This window comes from Metopolophium dirhodum, chromosome 2 (genome assembly GCF_019925205.1).
Source record: "Metopolophium dirhodum isolate CAU chromosome 2, ASM1992520v1, whole genome shotgun sequence".
Taxonomy (NCBI): domain Eukaryota; kingdom Metazoa; phylum Arthropoda; class Insecta; order Hemiptera; family Aphididae; genus Metopolophium; species Metopolophium dirhodum.
Genome location: NC_083561.1, coordinates 44095026 through 44107633, shown reverse-complemented (window position 1 = coordinate 44107633; position 12608 = coordinate 44095026). Strand labels below are relative to the sequence as shown.

General features: G+C 26.7%; 1 protein-coding gene across 1 annotated transcript; it reads right to left on the bottom strand.

Moving 5' to 3' along the window:
• Positions 1–631: 631 nt before the first annotated feature.
• Positions 632–10980, bottom strand: LOC132938956 (uncharacterized). The gene is made up of 11 exons (XM_061005934.1): positions 10663–10980; positions 9983–10098; positions 9672–9774; positions 8941–9105; positions 8015–8130; positions 7705–7807; positions 7004–7168; positions 6735–6848; positions 4721–5022; positions 3141–3265; positions 632–798 (listed from the first exon to the last, which is right to left on the bottom strand). Exons 1-11 carry the CDS (start codon positions 10978–10980, stop codon positions 632–634), a joined length of 1794 nt encoding a protein of 597 aa, XP_060861917.1.
• Positions 10981–12608: the final 1628 nt, after the last annotated feature.

Below are 12608 nucleotides of genomic sequence, written 5' to 3'. Positions count from 1 at the left end.
GTGGTCTCAAACTCAATTTACCAATGGAAAAAACACCTTTTTTTTATTCATCTTAATACTAAAATAAACATTATAAATGAAGTTTATTTCTTCTATTGATTATAATTATTATAATATAACTGTATTTAATACTAGATATTACAAAGATATACAAATTGATTTTTTGTTTAGAAATTATTTATTTTTACTTTCAAAATTGTTGGCTTAAATCATAATATAGTACATTGGTACGTATAATACCTATGATTTAAGACATACAGTTTACTCAACACAGTATTATTTGCCTGTGCATACCCAATGTTTGGAAATTAATGTAATTAAACAATGTAGGTAAATTTTCATGAGACACATTTTTTTTTTTATTTCAAAATAGTACATATAATAATGTACACTGCGAGCAATAAGCGGTACTACTTCCTATGGTGAACAGCTGATTTTTGGGGATAAATTGTAAGCAGACCAATTTCTATACGGTGTTGAGTAACCTGCATATTTTAAATTGTGATAATAAAATAACTAAGATATTAACACATATTATAGATTGATTTTGATTTGTATACAAATGTAAATAAAATTATTTAATTTATATAGTTTATATATTTTAATAAAAAAAAAAAAAAACACGTTTCCATTAAATCGTAGTAGTAGCAGTAGCTTTTGCCATTTTTCTTTTTCGCTTTTGAATTTTTTTAACTCTTTTATCGATAATAGCTAACTTCTTCTGACATTTTTTAAATGAAGATTGCAACTTGTTCATTTCAGCTAGTATCACAGCTTGTCGCTGTGATGAAGTCATTTCTGGAGTTAAAAAGTAAAAATTTCATATTGATGTAATGAAAAATTATAATTTTTATTACATATTAGTTAATAGGTATTTATAAATTATAAGTCAGTAATGTCCACTCAAACATGTTTTTATCCAATCTAGTATAATTTATCATTCAGATCGGCAACGTGGATGATCCGGTATTTTGCAAAATACCTAGGCATTATATAAAATGCCAAAAATCACACGGAAATACACATAATACAGCTTTACCTAGGTATTATGTATAATGTGGAGTAGGAAATATGATAAAAATAAACAAAATTGGGTATCGCCTATTACCAACAATAATTTAAGAAACATGTGGCCCGAATTAAAAATTGTACATGGCAAACCGAGGCACAGCCAATCTCAAGGTAGTGTAGAACGAGCTAATCAGGATATTGAGAATATGTTGACAACGTAGTTGCAAGATGAAAAAAACCGATACTGGAGCCAAGGACATCACTTCATCCAGCTTATGAAAAACCGAGCTTATCATTCTGGCATTAAAATGTCTCCATATAAAGCTATATTTGGCTGCAAAATTAAAATTGGTCCAAACACTTCAAATTTACCACACAATGTAATAAGTATGATAGAAAATGAAGAACAGTTAGCTGAATTAATCTCAGAACAAGCACCAGCAATTAATTCAAATGTCAAAAATGAACTATCCGGGCAACTATCAAATTAAATAACGAAAACCCCAATTTCATGCGAACTAGAGCCAAGGAAAATATTGAAAATCAAGCAAAAAAACTGAAGGTGTGGTCGGATATTGCCGTTGGCAGTTCATTCAACTAAACGTGTTCCAGTTTCTGAGGTAGATAAAGGATGTTAAGACGTACAAAGTATACTGGCAGTTGTTTTAGAGGTAATAAATAAGTTTAAAAATGATGTGTTTAGTATTATTAAGTAAGACATTTTATTTTTTTTAGCTGACATGTGATGGTTTTTATTATTCTTTATTATTAGGAACTCTGGATGGAGTTCTGAAGCAGTTATACGCCAGAAGTCAGTTCACACTGTTCACAGATTTACAAGGTTCCAACAGACACAGAAGTGGCGTTACGAACAGTCGCAAAGGAAAGTTCGACAGGAACTGGCCAAGGATTTTTAAAATGTGTTTGGAAGACCAAGTGTTAAAATAGAAAGTGCATTATTTGTCTTAAAAACAATGTTTTATGCACTTCAAAATTCCATTTTTCTACAACACGTTGTAATAAATAGCTAGTAGGTTAAGTAAAATGTATAAATAATAGCACTTAATATAACAATAATATTAATAATATAGCAATACCTATGTATAAAAATATAATAATAGATAAAAATTAAATTTTGTAATATGAGTAATAATATATAAGAATTATAAGAATCTTATTATAATATTATAACATATTATGATAAATTGTTTTTTACTTTGCCTAAAAAAAAAATTGGGATTTTACATAACGCCTAGGTATTTTATAAAATACATAGGTTATATGTATATAAAATAATATTGAAAATCACGTTTTATCTACATTTCCTAAAATGGTTCGGCAGTATATATAATGCCTAGGCATTTTTCAAAATACCTGAATTATCCATATTGCCGGTGACATATATAAAGAAAAAATTTAACTTTTTTATAGAATTTATTCAATGGTTTTCCATCTTTTGTAAATATAGAATTTTCTTTTTTAGCTGGTTTTTCATCACGACATACTACTTTTTTAATTTAAATATAGAGATATAAATATAACATGCATCAGTACATCACTGCGGACATATTTAATTAACATTTACTTTGATTTAAAGTGAACAGACATTTTGAAGAACAGCTGTTAAAGAATTATATTTAATTAAAAGATTTATTTTTCTAATTACCTGGAGAAAATATAGGAAAAGTAGTAGTAGAATTTGACAATTCCTCATTACTATTAATTTTGAGCTTGGATTCTGGGTTTTCAAGCAGCTTTACTATTTTTGTGAGTACATTCAATAATAATATTATACATTTTTCAAAAATAACTCGAAATATATTGTAACTTCTACCACGGATGTAGATATACTGGTTGCACAACTCAAATTTTAAATTGCTCAAAAGACATGGAACATTCAGTATGTCAGGCAATAAGGCTCACCATAGAACTAGATTGCAATGAACCCTAGCGGCAAACCATAAAACTGTCGTACAGACCATGGTTGTTTAAGTAAATATTTTAAAAATTTCTCACAAGGTGCTCACTAGTTCTTCATTCTTATTATAAATGATGAAAATGCAATTATAAGAGGGTCCATTTATTTCATAAAGTTGTGAAACCAGTATATCTACAACTGTGTTACTTACTCTTTAAAACATGTTCTGTTTCTATTCCATTGTTTACACATTTAGTATGAATATAACATACTTTAGCAGTTACTAGATCACAATTAGGTTGAAATCCATCTCCATCTCCATAGTTTTTGATAAAACTAAAATGTTTAAAATTACAATTTATTACAATAAATTAATGTAATATGAAAATAAATGGGACACAGACAATCTTAAAAATAAAATTCTACATTTAACCATGGGATATTAATGTAGCATTCATCAGTTAGTATGCACTAATATTATTTAACTGTTTGAAGGCATTTTAATTAATAAATTAATAAAAAAAAAAAACAGTACAGTTTTAAGACAGTAAAATAATTTTCTTAAGGAAGTCAATGCCGGTTTTTCCAATTTTCCGAGATTCTATAAAATTTGAAAATTATATTTTATATTTTAGTTGCGACCTTAGTTAAAATACATTCCTTCTGATCTAATGCCCGATACAGTCTATTATATCAACAAAAGTGACTTCACAGGAAAATCTTGCATGCCTCGTTGATAAGTTGAATTATAATAATTTTTTTTATTTGAAAGATGAGAACTTTTTTCAGGTCAGATTAAAACCAGTTTTTATTTGTTTTAAATAGTTCTAGAAAACTACATTTGAAAAATAAAAATATTGTGCATTATTTAAATACATATTTTAGCTTCTATAGTTATAATTTTGAAAATCGGGCTTTGATTAGACCTGCAAAATGTTTCCTTTTTAATAAAAAAAATTAACAAAACCGAACTGTTCTGCAAGGTATGAGAGGTTTTCCTGTAAGACATGTTTTTGTACAAAAAACACACCGGCCTTGATACCCTTAAGAGAATGGTGAACCCTCCATGTCTGCATCTCATTCATTTTCCAAGACGCTACACGGGCATTTGATGTCTCTATCTTACAAGTGCATAACATTTCAAATTTGCGCTCAGCAGATCACATTTAATTTCATTAATTTATAAATTAGAGTGAATCGACCTATTATGAAACATGATGGTAAGGACATTATCTGTGTTTTTATGTGGTTTTTTTTACAATAGTTCAGTTTTTAAGTGGTTTATGAGTTTTTTAATTTACGCTATAACTATTACACATGTGAAACTAGATACCAAATTGAACTATACTAAAAAAACCACATATAAACACAGATAATATTCTTAACATCAAGTTGTATAGTAAGTCGATTCACTCTAACTGTTATACACTTGTAAGACGGAGACAACAAATTCCTGTGAAGCATTCTCTAAAGATAAAGAACTTAATATTACTGTAGTATAGCTAAACGCTTTACGTAAGTGGAACATAAAACAAATTGACAAATTGAAAAGATAAAATGTGTCATAATTTCAAAAAGGTTAAAAACCATTGATATAAAGTAAGAATATTTAAAAATGGTCATGATTACAAAATATTGTAAAAATGTTAATGAGAGAACACAGATAATGTTCTCACCTTTACTCTTATATTACAGCTAACAGCATTAACTTTTAATTGCTGAACACAGATCCACTATATTTTGTCCAACCTCTTAAATCTATATTATATTCTATTAATACAATAAAATTACTTATGAAAAATATTAGTATATATTTCTATCTTTTTTTCTTTAGTAGCACCCATCAAAGTATTTGATTTATTTAAAGAGTGATTCTTGGCATATATGGCTATAACAGCTTCTCTTTCTTCATAGAGTTCTTGAGGAGCTTTTTTTCTTTCTTCTTGATTATTTTGCTCTTCTGATGTACTAGTTGGACTACCTGGTATAGTCTCTTCACAAAATAGTTCGCTATTTACATCAAAATCTTGATAATAAACACTTTTGCTGGTACTGGGCATAGTGTTTTCATGAAATCCTCGTATTCTAGTGCTCTAGTATGAATAATATAATAATAATATAATATGTATGTACATTAAGTTTGAATAAACCCAATACCAATTCTAAAAACTATAAGTTAATATTGAAAAAAAGTTGTTTCTCAAAATTATATTAAAAACATTAAAACTCTATAAGTTAATATACCACTTGTGTGAATATACTGATAGAGTAATAATGTTTTTTTTATTAATTATTATATATATTTGAATACAATTTTAAAATTTAACTATTTTAAAATGATTAAATAATATATTATCATTATTTATAATTTATAGCATATATACTCGTGTAGTGTGCTACCTACCAAAAAACTAAACGCATGTAGTATGTTACCCACCAATAATATCACATACCTACTCTTATGTTATACCACCCTCCCATAAAAACATGGTATAATGATTTATTTTATGGAATATAACAATAAAAATTTTTTTACATATATATTAATGGTATCCCTCCCTTCCCGATATTATGTGCATAGTGCATACTATTTTGCAAAAAAAAATTATTATTGTATTGGCAAACTGTTGAGAACAATTAATCAATCATGTCAATGTATATAATAAGCATAAACAAAATAATATTATTAAATGTATTAAATAAACATTTTAGTTTTTTTTTTTAATTTTAGCAACTACTAAAAAAATCTGGGCCGATAAGCAAAAGAAAAAAGGTTATTATCCAAAGATACGTCGTTTTGTAATGTATAGCTTAGTTTATGAAGTGAAAATATAAATAATAAAATGCAAAAAAATATTATATAATCACATATTTTATTATTAAAAAATAAAAAATATGTTTTTTATTTAAATTTCTTTCATTACTCCACATATTTCCCATAAAAGAAGACACGAGTTCAACAAGTGTTATTTTTAGGAAATATGAAAATATTATAATAATTAAAATATTTTTTATATTATTCGTTGCTTTACAAACATTTGACAAACTATAATATACAATGTGCTCTGAGGGTAAGTGATCAGTCGACATCATAATATGAATGTATACCAAAAATAATGAAAAAAATAAGCACCCTTTAAAGAGTGGGTTTAATTTTTTCATTTTTTAAGTTAGTAAGTTCTAAAGTTTAGTAATTGACTTTTTTTTCATCAAAAAAAAACCTATCACACATTTGTTTATGCATCTTCAAAACTTTTCAACTTTATGACACGATTTGTTTTTATTTTAAAGCTATTTAATTGTACTATTAAAAAACATACACAATGAAACCAGAAATGTGCAAATTATTTGTATTCAATTAAAAAACTTTAACATTTAAAAAAAAACCTGTAGTAAATACTAAATACTAAATTATTCGAAAAATACTTTAAAAAATATTAATTTTTTTTGAAAAAATGTTTATTTTTTAAATTTAATAAAAATAATTTGCAAATTTCTGGTTTAACTGTGTATGTTGGTTGATAGGACAATTAAATAGCTTTAAAATAAAATAAAAATTATGACAAAATCTTGAAAAGTTTTAAAGATACATGAAAAAATGTGTAATAGGTATTTGGCTTTGATAAAAAAAAAATTTTAAAGGATATGTTTTCATCGTTTTTGGTATACTTTCATAAGACGTCGGCCGGTCACTTCCCCTGTAACACGTTGTACAATTATATAAATATACTAAAATTTTATGACGACCCGGGAAAATAATTCATTGAATCTCTAGCCTGTAGATTTATATGTAAAACTTGATTACTCTGGTGAAACCCGGAGAGGTGGTAACCCTAGATCCATGGCATTTATACTCGGGCCACAAAGAGAGCACTAGCCCTAGAGCCATAGAATTTAGAATATATATAGTTCTAAATAACTAACATTAACAAAAACGTATTATTAATCATAGTTACAAAAATATAGTTTTAAAATAAAATGATCTTTAAAAAACTTTTTAATATAAAATACATAATCTAAAAATGGAAATTAATTTAAATTATTTTACAATATTTTTACAGTTATTATACATACTTCAGGAGGATTAGTTTTTAAAGAATATGTGTCATTATCAACTTTGGGTTCTGGTTCCGGTTCCTTGGTTTTATTAACAATATGCACTACATCAGAACGTAAATTCCATCCTTTAAAATGTGCATAATATTTCATTGCTCTTTTAAAACCACACATGTCAATAAACTAAAAATGTATAATATTTTAGTAATTTGATTATTTTAAATACTACAAATCCAAACATAGGTATTATAAATGTTTACATATCAAAATATTAACGTTATGGGATGATGGAATTGAATTAAAACTCAAATTTAACGTAAGAACAAAACATTGATTAATTAAAACTGGCGAGAATGTGAAACGAACTTGGTAACTATGATAATTTTTAAGATAATTAAAATATAGACATTTAATTTTTGAATAAGATTTGATTACAATAAGAACAATTTATTTTAAATATTTAAAGAAAGCTCTTATTAACTACTAATACATTAATTTATTTATACATAGTATATTTTATAAGTTATAGGATAATCTGTTTGATCATCACAAACTATTAATAGGTAATTATTTTGTTTACCTTTATTGGTTATTTATAATGATAAAAATAAGATTTATTTCTTTGGCTTGATTGTAATATTGTGTTATACACAAATTAATATTATAGTTAGAAAAATTCAACCTAATATTGATTATACGTAAGTATTTGAATAACTTACTTTTACATCATAAGTTGTGGCTTGTTCATCTCCATAGCGTACACCTAAGTTATCTCCAACAATCACTGGTGAGTCTTTATCAAATGGCTCAACATCAATATTACTAAATTAACAAAAAATAATATCAATATTAAATAATATGACTTACATTTCCTCTGTCCAGCAACATAACACTGAGTGGGCCAATCAAAATCCATTTTTCTGTGCAACGCCCTACTATAGGGAAACAGGTTTCAATAGCTGGGCGATGCAGAATTGCGGTTTCAATCACTGGACAGAGCATAGATTTATATGAATTTTATAAACATACACAGGTGATGGGTTTAAATCATTTGAAGTTGCTTTCTCCTCTTCATCTGTAAGATGGTTTAAAACTGATACACTTGATTTAGTAGTTACAACTTCTTTGGTTTTTGATTGCGAATGCTAAAATATGTAATAAAACAAAATATTACTTTTTGAAAACATATTATATTAGTATAAATAGCTATGTTATAGCTAAGATTTTATTTTCAATGCTACATTTATCAATCCTATGAAAAATATCGAGCAACTACTAAAATTGAATTAAATTAAATATATTGAGTTATAAAGTGAAGTAAAGTACTTCATTAATCGAACATCTTAGATTTAATTTAATTGTAACTGCAATAATTATAGATGTATACAGTATTTTTGTATAATGAAGTAACAACCTTTAACTTTGGTCAATCAATAATAAGTAATCATCGTTAAAAACAAAATTTTAAATTAAGAATTTTTACTTAAGAGGACCTTACACCGACATTAGTTGTCTCCCTTTTACAAGTGTGTAGCATACCAAATTGTACGCTTTGCAGACACGTTTAGCTCCGATAGTTTAAAAATTCGAGTGAATTTCTAACTAATATTTCTTATTGCCCGAACAATTATTAGGCAATACCAACTAATTTAAACTCCTGGTAAAATTAAGTAATAAAAAGCATATAAAAGATATTAAACAAATTTTACTTTTGGTATTTCATCAAGTTTTTAATGAAAGTTTTTGGAGAAGTGGTAGGCCTAGAGCCATAGAATTTAGAATATATATAGTTCTAAATAACTAACATTAACAAAAACGTATTATTAATTATAGTTACAAAAATATAGTTTGAAAATAAAATGATCTTTAAAAAACTTTTTAATATAAAATACATAATCTAAAAATGGAAATTAATTTAAATTATTTTACAATATTTTTACAGTTATTATACATACTTCAGGAGGATTAGTTTTTAAAGAATATGTGTCATTATCAACTTTGGGTTCTGGTTCCGGTTCCTTGGTTTTATTAACAATATGCACTACATCAGAACGTAAATTCCATCCTTTAAAATGTGCATAATATTTCATTGCTCTTTTAAAACCACACATGTCAATAAACTAAAAATGTATAATATTTTAGTAATTTGATTATTTTAAATACTACAAATCCAAACATAGGTATTATAAATGTTTACATATCAAAATATTAACGTTATGGGATGATGGAATTGAATTAAAACTCAAATTTAACGTAAGAACAAAACATTGATTAATTAAAACTGGCGAGAATGTGAAACGAACTTGGTAACTATGATAATTTTTAAGATAATTAAAATATAGACATTTAATTTTTGAATAAGATTTGATTACAATAAGAACAATTTATTTTAAATATTTAAAGAAAGCTGTTATTAACTACTAATATAATAATTTATTTATACATAGTATATTTTATAAGTTATAGGATAATCTGTTTGATCATCACAAACTATTAATAGGTAATTATTTTGTTTACCTTTATAGGTTATTTATAATGATAAAAATAAAATTTATTTCTTTGGCTTGATTGTAATATTGTGTTATACACAAATTAATATTATGGTTAGAAAAATTCAACCTAATATTGATTATACTATAAAAAAAAAATATACCTATATATTTTTATATGCATTTGAATAACTTACTTTTGCACCATAAGTTGTGGCTTGTTCATCTCCATAGTATACACCTAAGTTATCTCCAACAATCACTGGTGAGTCTTTATCTAATGGCTCAACTTCAATATTACTAAATTAACAAAAAATAATATCAATATTAATTAATATGACTTACATTTCCTCTGTCCAGCAACATAACACTGAGTGGGTCAATCAAAATCCATTTTTCTGCGCAACACCCTACTATAGGGAAACGGGTTTCAATAGCAGGGCGATGCAGAATCTGCGGTTTCAATCACTGGACAGAGCATAGATTTATATGAATTTTATAAACATACACAGGTGATGGGTTTAAATCATTTGAAGTTGCTTTCTCCTCTTCATCTGTAAGATGGTTTAAAACTGATACACTTGATTTAGTAGTTACAACTTCTTTGGTTTTTGATTGCGAATGCTAAAATATGTAATAAAACAAAACATTACTTTTTGAAAACATATTATATTAGTATAAATAGCTATGGTTTAGCTAAGATTTTATTTTCAATGCTACATTTATCAATCCTATGAAAAATATCGAGCAACTACTAAAATTGAATTAAATTAAATATATTGAGTTATAAAGTGAAGTAAAGTACTTCATTAATCGAACATCTGAAATTTAATTTAATTGTAACTGCAATAATAATAGATGTATACAGTATTTTTGTATAATGAAGTAACAACTTTTAACTTTGGTCAATCAATAATAAGTAATCATCGTTAAAAACAAAATTTTAAATTAAGAATTTTTACTTAAGAGGACCTTACACCGACATTAGTTGTCTCCCTTTTACAAGTGTGTAGCATACCAAATTGTACGCTTTGCAGACACGTTTAGCTCCGATAGTTTAAAAATTCGAGTGAATTTCTAACTAATATTTCTTACTGCCCGAACAATTATTAGGCAATACCAACTAATTTAAACTCCTGGTAAAATTAAGTAATAAAAAGCATATAAAAGATATTAAACAAATTTTACTTTTTGTATTTCATCAAGTTTTCCTTTATTTAAAGTATCTTGCTGGGTATTAGACTTTTTTAATGGAGTCATTCCTTCAACAAAAGTTTCAATTTGTTCTTTAAGAGCTCTTTTTTTTCTTGTACCTGGTAACCCAATATCCACAGATTTAACTGTTACAACTTTCTCTTTTTTAGTAGTATTTTGCATTGATTTTCTATCTTTATTAGTTTTTTTAGTTCTTGCATAATTTTTATTTGTATCAGTTATATCGATATCTCTTTTAATGCTGCGACTAAATTCAATATGTGGTCTTACTCCCCTTTGATGACTCAACATAGTACATCCAAGTTTTCAATCAAAATCCTCAAATTATGTAAATATCTGTAATACAACACAAAAAAATTATTAATTTTATTCAAAATATATAAAAATGAAAATGTATGTTTAAATTAAATACTTAATACTTTGATAAGTATTATGCAAGGAATTATGTTAGTACTTTAATAAAAAAAAATATTAAATGTAAACTCTAACCTATAAAATTGAAAAAAAAAAATTGTTTAAGTGTATTGCTCATTGTAGTTTTAAATATTAAATAACTTATAATAAGCATTTAACAGCATTTATTCATATTATGAGTAGAAACAAAAATTAATTAGTGGCTTGGTGTTCTAGCCGCGCATGCACTCAACTAAGGATACGCACTGAGTGTACATAACGATCACCCGGGGTTTTTAGCAACAAATCCTTGCCACACATACAAAACATATTTCCAACCCTCTCCCCTCCTCTACTAACAACCTACAAACAACCTATGAAAAAACAAATCAGTTAATGGCCTAAGTTGCCGGGCTCAATCTCAATTAAACTCTGGTTAATAGAAAGTTCAGGGCTCTGGATAGATCTCTGAAACTGAAGAGCGGATTTTGTTGTTTGGGGTCTAGTTAGATTCATATTGGCTAGGATAAGTGCGGTGAAGATTTTCAAGACTTTATCTTTAATAGTTAATTCACTACAAAGCTTTAAAAAAAAATAAAACCCATTTTATTGGGCGTTTTATGATGTTTTTCAGCTTTATAGATTTGTAGAGAATTAAGAATTGAAGATAAAGTTCTGGAAATCGTTACTACATTTCTCCTGGCCAATGTGAATCTATCAAGACCCCAAAAAACAAAATCCGTTTACCAGTTTCAGAGATCTATCTAAATGAAAATATAGCAAAAAATAACTATTTTTTTAACAGTTAAAAATAAAATAATTTTTTTAAAAATTTTTAACTTCACATTTTGTATCTAATTGATAATTCCTTTTTAATGAGCTATCAACAAACTTTCTAACTATCATGGTTTAGGAGAAAAGTTAAAAAATAGAAATTTTGAGACTGTTCACGCCGACGTTTGTGTGGATTCAAATTGAGTGTGATAACGGATCTCTCTCACTAATATTTTATATTAAAACTAGCTTAATTACCCACCTACTCATTATTACTGTGTTACATTATTATTATTTTCCTATTCAACACAAAATCTTGAAATTTTAAAATTGCCATACTTCCTTAATTAAAAATCAAGAAAGTAATACTTGAGCTAAATGTGATTTGCTGAGCGTACAGTTTCAATTTTTTGCGTTTGTAAGACAGAGAGAACGCTTGCAGGTGTAGCGCTCTCTTATATATTCAAGTATTCATGCATAATAATAATGTAATATAATATCTAAAAACGGGGAGAAATACAATTCTGAATACCTACACACCATCGATGACCACTGATTCTTGTCAATAAAAAATACCCATGAACCTTTACAAAAACGAATAGTAGCCATCTTATTTAGAAACTAGAAACGTACGCAACATGAACGCTGACCAGGCGACGCGATAGGTCCGTAGATGATTGTGTCGAGTCTTAAACAATGCAAGACGAGTGCAAAATTGACAGTCCCGGATACGACAGAGACGGGATAGGCAG

Coding starts and splice junctions, on each gene's coding strand:
- LOC132938956 (XM_061005934.1), bottom strand. CDS start 10,980: ATGTTGAGTCATCAAAGGGGAGTAAGACCACATATTGAATTTAGTCGC. Junction 8,131..8,940: donor TAAAAACTAATCCTCCTGAA/GTATGTATAATA, acceptor TACATATTTTAG/CATTCGCAATCAAAAACCAA. Junction 3,266..4,720: donor TATACTAATATTTTTCATAA/GTAATTTTATTG, acceptor TAAACATTTTAG/TTTTATCAAAAACTATGGAG.